At 49.0% G+C, this 18,431-nt stretch overlaps 1 protein-coding gene across 1 annotated transcript in view; it reads left to right on the top strand.

Moving 5' to 3' along the window:
* The first annotated feature begins 2,221 nt into the window (after window positions 1-2,221).
* Window positions 2,222-18,431, top strand: part of EHD2 (EH domain containing 2) — a 64,301-nt gene continuing 48,091 nt past the window's right edge. Inside the window, exon 1 of the mRNA XM_060258244.1 lies at window positions 2,222-2,690. Coding sequence (XP_060114227.1) covers window positions 2,293-2,690 — 398 coding nt within the window. The 5' untranslated portion in view covers window positions 2,222-2,292. The remainder of the gene's footprint in view (window positions 2,691-18,431) is intronic.

Genomic DNA, 18,431 nt, shown 5'->3' with positions numbered 1-18,431 from the left:
TAAAATCTGACTTGGGAACAGAAATGCCGTTTGTGTGGTGGCCTTAAAGACTGATCTTGAACTGAAGAATGTCTTAAGTACTCTGAGTTAAAATGGTAGCTTAAAACTCATTCCTCAGTCAAAGACAAAGCTGTAATTAATTCCGGCAAGCTGTAGGCACTGGATGGTCCACCAGGAACGGGCTACTTCAGGCGTGTCAAACATGCAGCCAGTGGGCCAGATCAGGCCCCCAAAGGGCTCCTCTCAGGCCCACGAGCAACTCACTATCATCTGCTTCCTTCTCCCTCTCTCGCTTCCTTCTGTATCACAGCTTGCTTTGCCAGGCTTGCTCAATCGCACAGGAGCTACAGAGCAAAGCCTCTATTTTCTTCATTGGCTGACTGGCACACGAGGCAACTTTTGTACAAAAGCTCACAATGCCCAGCCATTTCATGTTTTCCCCTGGGTCCTAGGCTCAAAGCATTACCCATGGGATTTCTGTAATGAATGTCAATAAGTCAAAAGTAGGTTTGTGACAAGAGATAAACACCTGAACAGCACCTACTCAAGCTTGCTACAGCATGGACATTGTCTCCAGATTTTGATGCAATATTTCAGAGCAAGAGTTGTCAGTTATCAGAAACTGTTAAACAAAATATTGCAAGAATGCTAATCTTTTAAGTGTGTTTGAAGTTTTTTTTTTTAATTGTGTTTGTCTGTGTCCTTTATAAGGTTTAAATCTCTGCTACCTGGCATTACATACCAAAGAGCCAGTTTGGCTCTTGATAAAAGCGTCAGTTTAGGCAGTTTTTTATTTCGCTTTTACTTAAGGTTTGGGGTCAGTTTAAGGAAGAAAGCTTGTTATACACATATATTCTAGGAATGAATGGTGGCAGTGAGTAGATTGGAACAGTGAGAGAACTGGGCTTGATTCCCCATTCCTCCACTTGCAGCTGCTGGAATGGCCTTGGGTCAGCCATAGCTCTTGTAGGAGTTGTCCTTGAAAAGGCAACTGCTATGAGAGCTCTCTCAGCCCCACGCACCTCACAGGGTGTCTGTTATGGGGGAAGAAGATAAAGGAGATTGTGAGCCACTCTGAGACTCTGATTCAGAGAAAAGGGCGGGGTATAAATCTGCAGTCTTCTTCTTCATTTTAGGACACACACAGCCCAGCCTGACAGGGTCTCATTTATGTCAGATCCAGCCCTCATAACTAATGAGTTTGACACCTCTGAGCTGGTTGTGTTGAACCTTCGTTGAAGACCTCGGTCTTCAGCACACCTTTCTTTCGAGCTTGCTTTCCCCTTTCTCTACCACACGGTGGCACCAGAGACCTCTGTTTACCCAACCCCATTCCTGCAACCAGCGTGTGAGTGTGTGTGTGTGTGTGGGGGGGAATTCTCTTGTGTGTCTCTGTGTGTTTGTGTTACTTGTTCTCAAGTTCTTGGCCACCCCGGCTCCCCCTCCCTTCCTGGATATTTTATACTAACACGTTCTGCTCCCCGCCTCTTGGCAGCCGCACATCTTGACAGCGGCGTCTCTTCCAAGTAGGAGTTCTTTTCAGAGGCTCCTTGGGACACCAGAAAGAGAGGGGGAAAAATAGCATTTCCAAAAAAGAGAGAGAGAGGGGGGGATTTTCCATCTGAAACGCAGATTGGTGTCCCCCGCCCCACCCTCGGCCTTCACTGCTGTGTGCTGGCATCCCGCCTCTTCCCACAGCAACTCTGGAGAACAGAGTGACTTCTTTTGAAACCAGCGATTCGTACATCGGCTCTTTCCCTTTTGATCTAGAGCCAGAGGCAAAGGGAATCCTCTGGTTTTGCACCGAGATCTAAAGAGTTCTTGATTCCTGCAGTAGAGATTCCTTCCCTCCAGTCTTCTCCACTTAAGTTCTTGACCTCCTTCAAGACCGGGTGACCCACCGCAATTGCGTTGATCTGGAAGATCTGTGGACGAGAAGGGCTGTGGATTACTTGAAAGGACCAGAGCCTCATAAACTTCTCAACAATTCTTTGGCGCAACTTTTAGGAACTCTTGGATCGGATTTCCGGGCCTTGATAGGTTCCCTTAATCCAGACCCCTCTCTCTCTCGGCTTGACTTCGCGAACGAAGATTTAAGAAAGGTGCAGTAGTCCACGTCTTCTGCAGGCTCGCTTTTCTAATCCAGACCCACTTTTCTAAGAAATCACTTGGCGGTCCGACAGAACTCTAGATCCCCAGCTGAGATTTTGTTCCTTTTTTTTTGCCTTGGGAGTTCTACATTTGAGCTTTCAGGAGTCGGGGGCGTCGAGCCTCGCACCCAGGGCTGCCGAGATGTTCAGCTGGATGAAGAAGCAAGAAAAGAAGAACCCCGAGGTGATCCACACCGTCACCGAGGGCCTGAAGGACCTCTATAAGAAGAAGCTGCTGCCGGTGGAGGAATTTTACCGCTTCCACGACTTTCATTCTCCAGCCCTGGAAGATGCCGACTTCGACAACAAGCCTATGGTGTTGGTGGTCGGCCAGTATTCCACCGGCAAGACCACCTTCATCAAATACCTTCTGGAGCAAGACATCCCTGGGAGCCGAATTGGGCCCGAGCCCACCACCGACTCCTTCATTGCCGTCATGCACGGAGAAACGGAAGGGATCATACCCGGCAATGCTCTGATCGTGGACCCCAACAAACCCTTCCGGAAGCTGAACCCCTTTGGAAACACTTTTCTCAACCGGTGAGTGTCCAGGGTTGGCTTGTGTCCCTTCTTCTGTGCTCTCCGGCCCTCGAGTGCATTCACGGCGCATGCCTTCTGCAGTTTTGGGAGGGCAGATAGAACAAAATACCTTTTGAAGATCGTATATGCCCCCTGCTGTAATGAATAGGATCTTTAGTGCATGTCCTGTATGATTGCAAGGTGTACAGCATTCGGCAAAGGTGTACGGCAAGGTGTACAGCAAATCCTTCCTTTTCCTGCAATCTTGCGTACCGCTCTTCATCAAAAAAATGCAACAACTGAAGGATCTTTCGAATGACAGGAACCTGAGAGTTATACTCAAATTCGCTAAATTTGGCTTGCCACCAGAACTAGAAAAGTCACTCATAGCTCTGAAGGGAAATAGCTAGGCATTTTCTCTTAGTTGGTGGTTTTTAAAAGGTTTCGTTCCGTTGTTAACTGTATGCATGTATGTACTGTATGTTTTATAATTGATTGTAGCAATTTTACCTTTGTTCTCTCAGCACCATTTATATGGGTGACTGTAACTGGCATTGGTTTTATCTGTATGGTTTTTGCTGGCTTTTGCCGTGAATAAGCTAAACTGCCTTTGCTGACCTTAATTTTGGGGTCTGTGAAGCAGCGATGAGCCGCTGACAGCCGGCGTAGCTTTATCCCTAACATGCCAACCTCCAGGTGGGACCTGGGGATCCCCTGGAATTACGGCTCACCTCCAAATCAGAGTGCTCTCTAAGCTGAGTTTGTGTGAGCTAGCTCACCGTTTTCTAGCCTCTGGCTCACCCATTCTTGTCTTCGCACAGGGAAAAAAAGGCTCTAATGCAAATTGATTTGGGCAAGAGCTAAGCTTAATGCCAGTAGCTCACAAAGTTGAATTTTCACTCAGAAGACTCCACAGCTTCGAGCAGGGGCGGCCAAACCGCGACTCGGGAGCCACACGGGTCCCACCTGGAGGATGGTATCCCTGCGTAGAGACTTCTAGTACCTGAAACGCTTCCCAACAGAAAAATAGAACGATGCCGAAAACTTTAGCTGCTTTGATATCTGTCTGCTTGGTTCGTGCGCAGTTCCACTTTTATGCAATTCATACAGCTCCAGATTTAGAAATGGCGTCCTTAAGAACTAGCAGGAGGATAAATTCAGGTGGATCACTGTGTTGGCCTGATGCAATAGAACAAAGTTTGGAGCCCAGGGGCTCCCTGAAGATCAACAAAGTTCAATTCTGGGTAGAAGCTTTCGTGTGCATCCTCGCTTCTGATAAAAGATAAAAGGAAGTCCTTCTTCACCCAAAGAGTGATTAACATGTGGAATTCACGGCCACAGGAGGTGGTGGCAGCTACAAGCATAGCCAGCTTCAAGAGGGAATTGGATAAAAATATGGAGCAGAGTTTAGCCACAGTATATTATTGGAACTATTAGCCACAGTATATTATTGGAACTGTCTGGGGCAGTGATGCTCTGTATTCCTGCTGCTTGGTGGGGGGGGGCAAAGTGGAAGGGCTTCTAGCCCCACTTGTGAACCTCCTGATGGCACTTGGGTTGTTGTTTTTTTTGCCACTGTGTGACACAGAGTGTTGGACTGGATGGACCATTGGCCTGATCCAACATGGCTTCTCTTCTGTTCTTATGTGACACAGAGTGTTGGACTGGATGGACCATTGGCCTGATCCAACATGGCTTCTCTTATGTCCTTATGACACAGAGTGTTGGACTGGATGGACCATTGGTCTGATCCAACATGACTTCTCTTATGTTCTTATGACACAGAGTGTTGGACTGGATGGACCATTGGCCTGATCCAACATGGCTTCTCTTATGTTCTTCTGTTCTTCAGATACTTTTGCAGTGGGCCTGCACATGGAAGCTTATACCCAGAACCAAACTTCGTTGGCCTTAAAGGGGCCACTGGACTCAGACTTTATGCTAAGACAGGGGTGGCCAAACTTGCTTAATGGAAGAGCCACATAGAATAAACACTAGATGTTCGAGAGCCGCAAGGAGAAAGAAGAAAAGAAGGAAAGCAAATAGATGGGGGAGAGGGAGGGAGAGGTGGAAAGAAAGCAATTTTTAAATGCATTCTCCAAGTAGCTGGCTGGCTTGGCTTGGCTGAGTGATTTAAAGCCAGCTGATGGGAGGCTTCGAGAGCCACGCAACATGTGTGAAAGAGCCACATGTGGCTCCCGAGCCACAGTTTGGCCACCCGTGTTCTAAGACCTAGCATTGTGGAATACTTAAGGCCAACAGATGTCCTTAGCACAGCCCACCAATGGTGCCCCTCAGCCCTTCCTTTGCTTAACTGACAAGACATGAAAACTGGGGAGCTGCTGAAGGTGAAATAAGAGATTCAACATTCAAAATTTATTCCAGGACATCCCGCAGTTCAGACCTCACAACTATTTTAAAATGGAAACTTTTTATTTATTTTTCATTTACGTTATGAGAGCCAGTTTGGTGTAGTGGTTAAGTGTGCGGACTCTTATCTGGGAGAACCGGGTTTGATTCCCCACTCCTCCACTTGCACCTGCTGGAATGGCCTTGGGTCAGCCATAGCTCTGGCAGAAGTTGTCCTTGAAAGGGCAGCTGCTGGGAGAGCCCTCTCAGCCCCACCCACCTCACAGGGTGCCTGTTGTGGGGGAGGAAGGGAAAGGAGATTGTGAGCCGCTCTGAGACTCTTCAAAGTGGAGGACGGGATATAAATCCAATATCATCTTCTTCTTCTTCTACACTAAATAGCAGTAATCAACAGGGCTTTTTCTGAGTAGGAACGCACAGGAATGCGGTTCCAGCTAGCTTGGTGGCAAGGGGTGTGGCCTAATATGCGAATAAGTCCCTGCTGGGCTTTTTCTACAAAAAAAACCCCTTGTGTGGAGCAATGGTGCCATCAGGGGGCGTGGCCTAATATGCAAATGAGTTCCAGCTGGGCTTCCCCTACAAAAATCCTGTGTGAAACAATGGTGATGTCAGGGGGTGTGGCCTAATATGCAAATAAGTCCCAGATGGGCTTTTCCTACAAAAATCCTGTGTGGAACAATGGTGCCGTCGGGGTGTATGGCCTAATATGCAAATGATTTCCTGGTGGACTTTTTCTACAAAAAAAAGCCCTGGTAATCAATATAAGCAAAACGCCTATGTGGTGCCCCCGCTTCCCCCCCAGCAACGTGCTTCTTTTGCTTCATGGTTAATCCTGGGCTGGGCACTCCATATAAAATAGGTCAGCTGTCTTCACAAAAAACCCTGACGCAACATTGCTGGCTTCAGACTGCCCATTACTGAGAGGCACTCCACTTGAGAAAGAAAGGCCGTCTGTGGGGTTCTTGGCTCAGTCGAGATCTGAAGGTTTTGTCTCCCACCCCACCCCCAGCGTGGCTTTGATTCACACAACAGTGTTGCAGTGACAGAAAGAAAAGCTGCTCTGAGCTCTTTTGCAGCTGTTGACAATCCCCTGCACGGGCCAGGGTGGGAAAATCACATATGCCCTGTCTCTTTGACTTTAGACTGAGGAGGACTGCAGATTTAAACCCCGCCCTTCTCCCTGAATCAGAGACTCCGAGCGGCTTACAATTTCCTTTATCTTCTCCCCCGCAAGAGACACCCTGTGAGGTGGGTGGGGCTGAGAGAGCTCTGACAGAAGCTGCCCTTTCAAGGACAACCTCTGCCAGAGCTATGACCGACCCAAGGCCATTCCAGCAGATGCAAGTGGAGGAGAGGGGAATCGAACCCGGTTCTCCCAGATAAGAGTCCGCACACTTAACCACTGCACCAAACTGGCTTTCAGCAGCTCTGTGCTCAGAAATGAATAAATGAACTTTCGCATAGCATAGAAAGGTGAGAATTAGGGGTGGGCAGGGAACGTGAACGTGGTGTTTCGTTTCGTTTTGTGGTTTGTGGGGTTGCCCGATTCAGTGGTTCTGTTTGGTTCATGGGTTTTTTTTTTATAATTTCCTGAATGATTCGTGGTCCATTGGTTCATTTAGTTCAGAAAGGCATAGAATGGCTCCTGAGTGGGCTAGAGGTGCCAAACCTGTGGGCAAACTCTTCAGCAGGCTCTCCTCTACCTACTCTCCAAGTTTGGTGTGAATTGGATTTGGGGAGGGCAAGCTACAGCCCCCCAAAGCGGGTGACCCCCTCAGCTAGTCAGTTTCACTGGCAACTGTCTAGAACTGCAGGGGGCTGGGAAATCATGCCAGGATGTCTGGCAAAATGAACCAAACGCCATGCCAAGAGAAAAGGGCGGTTTGTTTTCATGCTTGGGTGCAGTGGGATAGACAAACCAGTTTGGAACGAACCACAAATCAGCCATTTTTAGCAGAGATCACAATTCGTGGTTTGGTTCCTGCCCTTCCTTAGTGAGAATCATCCCCCTCTAATGTGTATCGGGAAGGAAAGCTGGCATGGTCTAGCGCAGGGGCGTCAGATTCATCTGTTACGAGGGACGGATCTGACATAAATGAGACCTTGTCGGGCCGGGCCCTGTGCGTACCTATTTAAGATTAGGTAGCAGAGATATAAACTTTTTAAAGCACACAGACAAACACGACTAAAGGTTTTGTTTTTGTTTTCCAAAATAAAACAGGCTCAAAATATTAGCACTTGTTGGTCTTAAGGTGCTTTCTTCGCATTTCTCCCATGGGATCTAGGAAACTAGGAAGCTCTGGCTCTTTCCCTTCCTCCCCAGGGGACCAGGAGGGGGAGGAGCCTCAACCAAGGGAGAAAATTGAGGTTTTGCTCTGTAGCTCCTGTGCGATTGAGCAAGCTTTGCAAAGCAAGTTGAGATGCAGAAGGAAGCAAGAGAGAGGGAGAAGGAAGCAGACAAGAGCCGGTTGCTGGGGGGAGGGGGCCTGATAGGAGCCTTCCAGGGGCTTGATTTGGCCCCCAGGCCACATGTTTGACACCCCTGCTCTAGCCTGATCTTGTCAGATTTTGGAAGCTAAGCAGGGCTGGGATGGGAGACCACCGAGGAACATTGCAGAAGAAGGCATGGGCAAACCGCCTCTGCTTCTCACTTGTCTTGAAAGCCCCTTTCTGGGGTTGTCATAAGCTGGTTGTGACTTGATGGCCTGGAGGTATGTAATGTCTGCAGGTCAAAGATGCTATTTGAGGCACCGGGGTGTCTAGATGAAAGAAATAGCTGGGTCCTTGTTGCCCCACCTTCCTTGGCCCCTACCAGGTGATGCGGGATAGGGTTGCCAGACCCAGGATGGGAAACTCCTGGAGATTTGGGGATGAAGCTCAGCAGGGTACATTCCTATGGAGTCCCCCCTCCAAAGCGTCCATCTTCTCCAGGGGAACGGATCTCTGTGGTTTGGAGATGAGCTGGAATTCCAGGGGATCCCCAGGTCCCACCTGGAGGATCAAAAACACAACCCCAAGGTTATAGTGACAATCAACTAACAATTGTATTGTTAACCATAAACACAAAGAAACATATGTCCCTAATAAAGTCCTTAGGGTAGATACGTACGGGAAAAGTCCAACATGAGAAACGTCATCTTCGCGTAGTGATTTCTTCAGTGAAATTTCCATCAATGAAATATGAATTTCCAAAGTTTGCTTGAAAATCCCTGGGCAGGTCGTTGACTTCGGCCCCACCTGTTTCCAATTCTTTTTTCAACGGGATATTCCACAAATTTTGATAACAAATATAAGATCCTTGCATCACACTAATAGGGACCATAGCCTCCACAAAACCTTAGAGCCTTTTTGAGCGATTGCCATAAGTGAAGGTTTTGTGGATGGTCCCTATTAGTGTTATGCAAGAATCTTATATTTCAGGGGTGGCCAACGATAGCTCTCCAGACGTTTGGCTGATGGGAGTTGTAGGCAAAAAACATCTGGAGAGCTACTGTTGGCCACCCCTGTTGTATTTGTTATTAAAATGTGTGGAATACCCCCGGTTGAAAAAAGAACTGGAAACGGGTGGGGCAGAAGTCGAAGACCTGCCCAGGGATTTTCAAGCAAACTTTGGAAATTCATATTTCATCGATGGAAATTTCACTGAAGAAATCACTACGTGAAGAAGACGTTCTCATGTTGGACTTTTTCCATTTGTATCTACTCTAAGGACTTTTATTAGGGACATATGTTTCTTTGTGTTTATGGTTAATAATACAATTTGTTAGTTAACTGTCACTATAACTTTGTGGTTGTGTTTTTGATTATCTCCACAGTGACTTCTCTCTTAGTTCTACCCACCTGGAGAATGGCATCTCTACTTGCTACGGCTTTCCAGAAGGTTGCCATGTTTTTAATGTGCCCTGCTCCTGTGCCTTCAACGCTTTGACGTGCAGACGTCAATTATCCATTTGGAGCATTTTTGTGGTGCCTTCGCAGAGACTTGCTCTTAGCCACTAGAAGTTTCACCTCTGTTTTAAGCTGCTCTTTAAAAAGCACTGGAGCGGGCTGGGCCACTTCCCCTCAAATCATTTGGCAATCTTAGGTGTTGAAAAGCTGGAATTGTCAACCCCGATGAAGAAGGAGACGTAAGAAAAGGTTCAAAAGCAGCCAAATGTGCCAATAGAGCCATCGCATTTCTGAACTCAGCTCCGTCCCTGAAAACCAGATTTTAAAATACTTATGTACCACCATTCTTATCAGGGACTCTCTAGACAGTTCTCATAAAAGCAGTGTCTGGAGACATGTAGATTTCCCATCCCCTCCTTGTTTGCTGTCCAGTTGCCCCTTGGAAAAGGGTTAGGAAAGGGCTGGGGAAAGGAGTGGTTGTGGAATGCAAAGGGCACCTGTTCCCACTCCCCGTGGCTTCCCGGGGGAGAGAGAAAGGAGGGGAAAGTTTCCAGTGCTTTTCTGGAGGGTGGGCATAGCTCCAAGCCCAATTCCCTGGAACATGGCGGGGTGCTCCATGCCAATGTGTCCCGGTAACACCCCTGGAAACAAGTCAGCTCTCCAGATGTGCTGCTTTTCAAGAGGAGAGGGGACCTTTCTACAAGATGGATGCCAAGACGAGAAATGTTGGGCCTTGTGAGAGCAGACAAGCTAGGCATCCAGAGGTGTGTGAAACCAGAGAGTATGAGTAAGGTATATAACTCAGAACACTCCGTGAAAGCTTTAACTAATACATATATTGAAAACAAATTTTTAAACCGCAGTATTTTTCACATATTAATTTGGAATTATTTTACTGTCCATTTTACAATGTTTTTCTTCGTTTGTAGGACTTCTTGAAGTCCAATGGACCAATGCAAGTCTGATTGCAGTTCCCAAACTGGTGTGGCTGCAACCGGACTGCAATTTAATATGTTGTTAACCGGAAAATTAGCGGCCCCGTGGCGAAGAGTGGACTTCAGGCATCCGGAGATGGCAGAAAGGGCTTATTTTGACCCCCCCGCCTCAAAAAACACACACACACACAACCCTGTAGAGTCCATCAGCTTCCCCTTGCATTTATTTATTGTTGTCTTTTGGGAAAGTCTGGGATGATGCCAATCCTTGTGGCAATAGTCAGGATTCGAATCCAGACCTTTAAAAGCCTCCGTAAGGACATGGTCCTTATGCTTGTATCAGTTGCCCCCAAAAGCAAGGATTTTAGCTGCATCTTTACTTGTAGGAAGCGGGAGGCAGCTGAGTCATGAGGAAAGGGGGGGGCATCAGTGTTTTGATAGATAAAATAAAGAGGAGAAATTGCTCTGATTTGTATCATCCCAACTCAGGCGGTAACTGAAAGAGAGATGCGGTGCACACTAAAATGTGTGTGTGTGGAAAATACCATCAAGTTGCAGCCAACTTAACAGCAACCCCACCAAGGAGCTTCCAAGTCAAGGGAGAAAACAGAGGTGGTTGGCCATCGCCTTCCTCTGCAGAGCCTTCCTTGGTGGTCCCCCACCCAAATACCCACCCTGCATAGATTCCAAAATCTGATAAGATTGGGCTATACACCATGCCACCTTCCTTCCTTCAACCAGATCCCCAGCAAGGGGCTTTCAAGGGAAGTGAGAAGTAGAGGTGGCTGGCCCTTGCCTTCCTCTGCACAGCCTTCCTTGGTGGTCTCCCATCCAAATACCCACCCTGCATAGCTTCCAAAATCTGATAAGATTGGGCTATACCATGCCATTCCTTTCTGCAACCAGATTCCCCAGCAAGGAGCTTTCAAAGGAAGTGAGAAGCAGAGGTGGTTGGCCATCGCCTTCCTCTGCAGAGTCTTCTTGGTGGTCTCCCTTCCAAGTTCCAACCCTGCTTAGCTTCCAGTTTATGATTACTCCAGCAGGGGGCTTTCAAGGCAAGCAAGAAGCAGAAGGGATTTGCCATCACCTTCCTCTGCAAAGCCTTCCTTGGTGGTCTCCCTTCCAAGTACTGACCCTGCTTAGCTCCCAAGATCTGATGAGATCAGGCGGTGCTGTGCCACCTTCCCTCTTGGTGGCAGCTGCAACCATAGCCAGCTTCAAGAGGAAATTGGATAAACGTATGGAGCTATGGTCCATCAGTGGCTGTTAGCCACAGGGTATTGTTGGAACTCTCTGTCTGGAGCAGTGATGCTCTGTATTCTTGGTGCTTGGGGGAGGGGCTGCGGTGGGAGGGCTTCCAGTGTCTTGGCCCCACTGATGGACCTCCTGATGGTGCCTGGTTTTTTTGGCCACTGTGTGACGCAGAGTGTTGGACTGGATGGGCCATTGGCCTGATCCAACAGGGCTTCTCTTATGTTCTTATGTGACACAGAGTGTTGGACTGGATGGGCCACTGGCCTGATCCAACATGGCTTCTCTTATGTTCTTATGTGGCACAGAGTGTTGGACTGGAGGGGCCACTGGCCTGATCTAGCAGGGCTTCTCTTATGTTCTTATGTGACACAGAGTGTTGGACTGGATGGGCCACAAGACTTCCTGACAGGTGCCTAAACTTAGGCTCCATGTCTGAAAGGTTGAAGACCACGAATCTGATGGGTAATTAGCCATTTTGATTGGTGGAAAGAGGCTGTGATGGGTGTGGGAAGGAGCAATGAGGCGGAGCAGGGGTGGAATTCTTGCAGGAGCGCCTTTGCATATCAGGCCACACCCACCTGCTGTAGCCAATCCTCCAAGAGCTTACAAAAAAGAGCTTTGGAAGCTCTTGGAGGATTGGCTACATCAGGGGGTGTGGCCTGATATGCCAAGGAGCTCCTGCTAGAATTCCACCCCTGAGGCTGAGAATGTTGTGAGTTGGGCTGGAGGTACGGTTGCCAGCTCTAGGTTGGGAAACACCTGGAGATGTTGTGGGTGGGGCCTCAGGAGGGCAGGCTTTGGGGCATGCTGCTATAGAGTCCAGCTGCCAAAGCAGCCATTTTCTCCTGTTGCCTGGAGACCAGTTGTCGTAGCAACCCTGGCTGGATGATCTGGGGAGGCTGGGGGTACATCTTTTGGGAAGAGGGATTAAAATGTGGCATTTGCTGCCAGATGGAATTGCCGCATCTCCTGAGATCACCCACCCTCCACAAGGATGGCCACAGGCATAAATGGCTTTAAAAGGGGATTAGACAGATTCATGAAAGATAAGTCTATCAGTGGCTACTAGATATGGTGACTAAAGAGAACCTCCACATTCAGCGGCAGTAAAGCTTGAATACCCATGCCAGGATGCAACATCAGAAGGGGAATTCAGCCTCTATGCTCTGTTCTTTGCCCTCTGGAGTGGTCAGCCACTGTGTTAGACAGGATGCTGGACTAGATGGACCATTGGTCTGATCCAGCAGGGCTCTTCTGATGTTCTTATGAAAGCCTCAGCCTCTCTGGCCTGTTGTTGGCCCTTCAGAGGAACTGTCTGGCCACTGTGTGAGTCAGGATGCTGGACTAGATGGACCACTGGCCTGATCCAGCAGGTCCCTTCTGATGTTCTTATGAAGTCCTCAGCCTTTCTGCCCTGTTATTTGTCCTCCGGAGGAACTGGCTGGCCACAGTGTGAGACAGGATGCTGGACTGGGGGGACCACTGGTCTGATCCAGGAAGGCTCTTCTTATGGTTTCATGAGGGACAGCAAAATGGATGGGGTGAAGTGCATGATGCTGAGGACTCCAAAAGGAATGAGAAGAAGAAAGGCGAGCAGTGCTGGAATGTGGATATCCTGAGTTGTCGCTTTTTGTTCAGTGCCTTTTGCAGCTGCAGTAACTGGCAGGAATCTACAGGCTTTCCTGCCTTGTCCTTCTAACCTACTGAAAATCTTTGCCTGTTGATTTATACCTGTTAGCAGGGGTAGAATTCTAGCAGGATCTCCTTTGCATATTAGGCCCCACCCCTCATGATGTAGCCAATCCTCCAAGAGCTTACAAAGCTCTTTTTTGTAAGTTCTTGGAGGATTGGCTACATCAGGGGGGTGGGGCCTAATTTGCAAAGGAGCTCCTGCTAGAATTCTACCCCTGCCTGTTAGGAACTGTTTAATGACCTGGCTCTTTTGCCCACCCGTAAAAAGACATGGCAACAGCGCTCCAGCTGTCACAACTCAGAGGGGGTCTTACCAAGTGTCACCACCACTCTGGGTTAAGGGTTCCCCTTGAGAAGGCCCAGAGTTCCCTCCCAAGCCCTTCAGGCCTCCTGTAGCTTAGGCCAAATAACAGGCGTGAGGGCCAGGCAGAGTGAACAACAACAAAAAGCTTTATTTTAAGGTCAGTGCAATATAACAAACAAGGTGCATAAAACAGTAAAAGGGTGAAGGGAAAAATAACCAAATGCCCTAACGCGTCTGAACTTACTGTCCCCAACTCAGTCAGACCTGGGCCTACTCACCCTACCTCACAGGGTGGGGTTCTCTCCCTGGCAGCAGCTCTTCCTCAGCTCTGCCTCCTAGGAGAAGAACACCCCCTTCCTGGGCTTGGCCTTTATATAGTCTCTTCCCTGACCCCACCCCTCTCTGGGCCTGTTTCCCTCCAAAACCCTCACTACCCAATCAGAAGGACAGAGGGGATCCTGGGAAATGTAGGCTCTTCCCAGTACTCCTACAGAGGCTTCCCTGGGGCCTGCAGGCCTTACTCAGCCCAGGATCATGACACCAGCACAGACTTTTTTCAAGTTCCTGTTGGCTGGCCCAAGGCAGTGGGAAATGGTGGACTTGGATGTCCCTCAGCCTATTCCGGAAGGGTCTACTTTTAGCATCCTTGTTTATACTGTATGGCCCCGCTTCTTCCTCCGCCGAGGAGTCAGTAAACACAGACCCCACCCCAGCGCATAGCACAGCTCAGCTTTTGGCACCCACTATCTCGACTCCTGGTTAATCCACCTTTACTCCTGCTAGGAGGGAGTCAATCTGGAATGTAAACCATGATTCTGAGAAAAGAAGAAGGAGAGGTGAACCGAAGCACTAAGAAACGGGGAAGTGGAACGAGACAGTTTCATATAGGGTTGCCAAGTCCAATTCAAGAAATATCTGGGGACTTTGGGGGTGGAGCCAGGAGCCTTTGGGGGTGGAGACAGGAGCAAGGGTGTGACAACCACAGCTGAACTCCAAAGGGAGTTCTGGCCATTGCATTAAAAGGGACTGCATGCCCTTTAAATGCTTTCATTTGGAAATAATGAAGGATAGGGGCATCTTCTTTGGGGGCTCATAGAGGGTGCTTTGAGGAGAGGCATTGGATACTATGCTGAAAATTTTGTGCCTCTACCTAAAAAAAAACAACAGCCCCTCTGAGCCCCAGATATCCGCGGATCAATTCTCCATTATACCCTATGGGAATTGGTATAATCAATATATATCTCACACACCCCCACACCCCCTGCTTTCTGATGACCCTGAAGTGGGGGGAGGGCCTCCAAACCAGGGGATCCCCTGCCCCCATCTTGGGATTGGCAACCCTAGTTTCATAGTCAGTAAAGCTACGCGGTCTGTCTCGGGCAGCTACTTGGGAATAAGACGCTGGGACTTTTCAGCCTAGACTGAAGGTTGCCAGCTTCCAGGTGGGACCTGGAGATCTCCCGCTTTGACCACTGATCTCCAGCTGGCGGAGATCAGCTCAACTTGGAGAAAATGCCTGCTCTGCAGGGTGGAGTCTAGGGCAGGGGTGTCAAACATCTGGCCTTGGAGCCGAATCAGGCCCTCAGAGGGCTCCTATCAGGCCCCCAAGCAACTGTCTGTCCTCTGCTTCCTTCTCCCTCTCTCTTGCTTCCTTCTGCATCACAGCTTGCTTCTCCAGGCTTGCTCAATCGCACATAGGGTTGCCAAGTCCAATTCAAGAAATATCTGGGGACTTTGGGGATGGAGCCAGAGACTTTGGGGGTGGAGCCAGGAGACATTAGAGCCAACATCAAGGCTGTGGCAAGCATAATTGAACTCCAAAGGGAGTTCTGGCCATCTCATTTAAAGGTACGGCACACCTTTTCAATTCCTTCCTTCCACAGGAAATAATGAAGGATAGGGGCACCTTCTTTTAGGGCTCATAGAATTGGACCCCCTGGTCCAATCTTTTTGAAACGTGGGGGGTATTTTGGGGAGAGGGACTAGATGCTATACTGAACATTTGGTGCCTCTACTCCAAAAAACAGCCCCCCCAGAGCCCCAGATACCCGCAGATCAATTCTCCATGATTTTCTATGAGAATAAATCTCCATAGGAAATAACAGAGTTCCCAGCAGACATTTCCCTCCCCTCCCCCTGCTTTCTGACGACCCTGAAGCGGGGGGAGGGCCTCCATACCGGGGGATCCCCTGCCCCCACCTGGGGATTGGCAACCCTAATCACACAGGAGCTACAGAGCAAAACCCCTATTTTCTCCATTGGCTGAGGCTCCTCCTCTTTAATTGTGATTGTCTGTGTCCTTTATAAAGTTTCTATCTCTGTTGCCTAATGGGAACACACACAGCATGGCCCGGCCCAGCCCGGCCTAACATAGCTCGGCCCTCCAAGGTCTCATTTACGTCAGATCTGGCCCTCATAACAAATGAGTTTGACACCCCTGGTCTAGGGCATTGTACCCTGCTGAGGCCCTTCTCTAAGCCCCGCCCTCTCCCAGCTCCACCCCCTAACTGGCAGAGATCAGAAAATGGCTGCTTGGAAGGGTGGAGTCTATGGCATTGCACCATGCTGAGGCCCCTCCCCAAACCTCGCCCTCTTCAGGCTCCACCCCCAAAATCTCCATGTATCTCCTCACCCAGAGCTGGCAAGAGGGAGACCAGATGTCCTCTTTTTTGGTGCCTGTCCTCTTTTAGGGTTGGAAGGTTAGGAATATTCCTAGTTAGTAGCAATAATCACAGCTTAAATAGCCAGGGTATTTAAAATGAGATGTGCCATGGGGATCACCAGCTTGAAGCAGTAAATTGGGGAAAATGTCCTCTCTTTTGCTTACTGAACTAGGATTTGGGGGGATTTGAGTTCAAATCGTGTCGCTCCCTGGATTAATCTCAGTTTAACCTACTTCACGGGGGGTTTGCGATGAGAAAATGGAAGAGGAGCTGACCACATACAAAACTCCTTGAAGGAGGGGCGGGATTGAAAAAAATGTGATTGATAAATTGAACTGGCGCTTTATAACAGTGATATCTTTTTATGCCCACAGCCTTCGTTGCCGCTTGTGGTAGGGCAGGTGCCATCCTTTGGCCCAGGACTTTTTTTTTTGTAGCAGGAACTGCTTTGCATATTAGGCCACACCTGTCCTGATGTAGCCAATTCTGCAGCTTTTACAGTAGGCCCTGTGCTAAGAGCCCTGAAAGCTCTTGGAGGATTGGCTACAGGGGGTGTAGCCTAATATGCAAAGCAGTTCCTGCTACAACGCTCCCCCCCGCTTTGGCCTCATCTTAGTTGGAGAGGGCTAGTTGGCATTGCTGATCCCAGGGCCAACCCAATCACATGCCAAGGAAGCATGAACCCAGAGTGCCAAAATTCCAGGGCCGCCTGCCTCAGCTCTGGCAACGTCTTGGAGATGAGACTGCTGGCTGGCACATGTAAAGGAGGCGGACAGAGACAGCCGGCTGATAGCGAGGGAATGCAGTCAGTCGGGAGTCTTGTGATCTCCAACGGTTGCTGCAGGAACAGAGGTCAAAACCAGCCGGCCCTGAACATGAGAAAACAGTCTATCGGTGGCCTCTAGATCAGTGACTGTGTCATGTTTAGGATAAGACGGGCGAGGCTGCGGAATTGGAATTCATCTAGGGATGCAGGAAAAAAATACAACCTTCAGGCTAGCTTTGGGAACAGCTGGCAGTTACAGGCACAATTATTAAATCTTAGAGACAGGAACATCGGAGAAGGCATCAGAGGAAATGACCTGCAGCCTTTGAAAGCTGATACTGCAATAAATCTTCGTGCCCCAAGAAGTCTCAAGTCTTTCATTGGTGAACAGTAGGGCTGTCAAGTTCCCAGGCCCCGTATTGGGCCAGTGGCAGGGGGGGAGGGAATCCTCCCCCAACGTCACCAGCTCGATGACGTCACTCACGATGTCATGCACTGTCCCTCTAGGAGCTTCCGGGGGAATTTCCTGGATGCTCCAGCAATTTGAGAGGGAAAACTCTATGATGCCTATTGTACCGTAGAGTTTTCCCTCCCAACTTGCTAGAGCGTCTGAGAAAACCATAGAGTTTCCCCAGAAGCTCCTAGAGTGGCTGGCACATGACATCACTTGAGAGTGACATCATCATTCCCCGCGTGCTTCGTGCACCCTAGTGAACAGTCTTACTATAGGTACCTGCCTTGCTGGCTGAAGAGTGGATTCCAGTCAGCATCAGTGATTCAGGTTTCCAACTCTGGGTTAAGAAATTCCTGGAGATTTGGGGAGGGGGAGGCTGGGGAGAGTGGGGCTTGGAGAAGGGAGGGACCTCAGTGGGATACAATGCCACAGGGTCTACCCTCCAAAGCAGCCATTTCCTCCAGGAGAACTGATCTCTGTAGTCTGGAGGTCAGCTGTAATTCTGGGAAGTCTCTGGGATGCCACCCTCAAGGTTGTACCTGGGGATCTCCCAGAATTACACCTCATATCCAGAATACAGTTCCCCTGAAGAAAAATGGGTGCTTTGGAGGGTAGACTCTGTGGCATTGTATCCCACTGAGGTTCCTGTCCTCCCCAGGCTCCACCCCCAAATCTCCAGGCGTTTCCCAACCTGGAGCTGGCAACCTGCCCCTCGTCCCTTACTGGTGGCCAGGGGGGCATCCCTTTCTTTAGGCCCCACCTGGAGACTGGCAACCCTAGAGCATTGAACCAGAACAGCATGAGTTATTCCCCTTTAATTAACGTACTGTACAAAGAGAGTCCCTTGGACTGCAAGAAGATCCAATCAGTCAGTCCTCTGGGAGATCAACCCAGACTGTTCCCTGGAAGGTCAGATGCTAAAGCTGAAGCTCAAATCCTTTGGCCACCCAATGAGAAGGGAGCACTCCCTGGAGAAGACCCTGATGCTGGGAAAGACAGAAGGCAAAAGAAGAAGGGGACGGCAAAAGAGGAGATGGCTGGACAGCGTTACTGATGTAACAAACACGAATTTGAGCAAACTTTGGAGGATGGTGGAAGACAGGAGGGCCTGGCGTGACTTGGTCCATGGGGTCGCAAAGAGTCGGACACGACTGTGTGACTGAACAACAACAACAAAACAAAGATATGGTCTTGTACATGTGATATACGCACATATCCAAAATTGCAAACTAGAGCCGTTCATGGATCTTTCATTGTTTTTGGTATAGACCTCAACTGCCCCTGCTCCAGTACTCGATATCTTTCAACTGCTGTTCCCTTCTCCCGGTGTCCATGTTGATTTATTTATTCATGTCCACGTGCATGCATCCCTTTGCTTTTCCAGTGTTCAGATGCTTCCAAAGGAGCTTGCAGGAATGAAGACCTATCGAGGGTAA

Source organism: Heteronotia binoei, chromosome 17, assembly GCF_032191835.1.
Source record: "Heteronotia binoei isolate CCM8104 ecotype False Entrance Well chromosome 17, APGP_CSIRO_Hbin_v1, whole genome shotgun sequence".
NCBI classification, from domain to species: Eukaryota; Metazoa; Chordata; class Lepidosauria; order Squamata; family Gekkonidae; genus Heteronotia; species Heteronotia binoei.
This window is presented reverse-complemented; position numbering and strand designations above follow the sequence as displayed.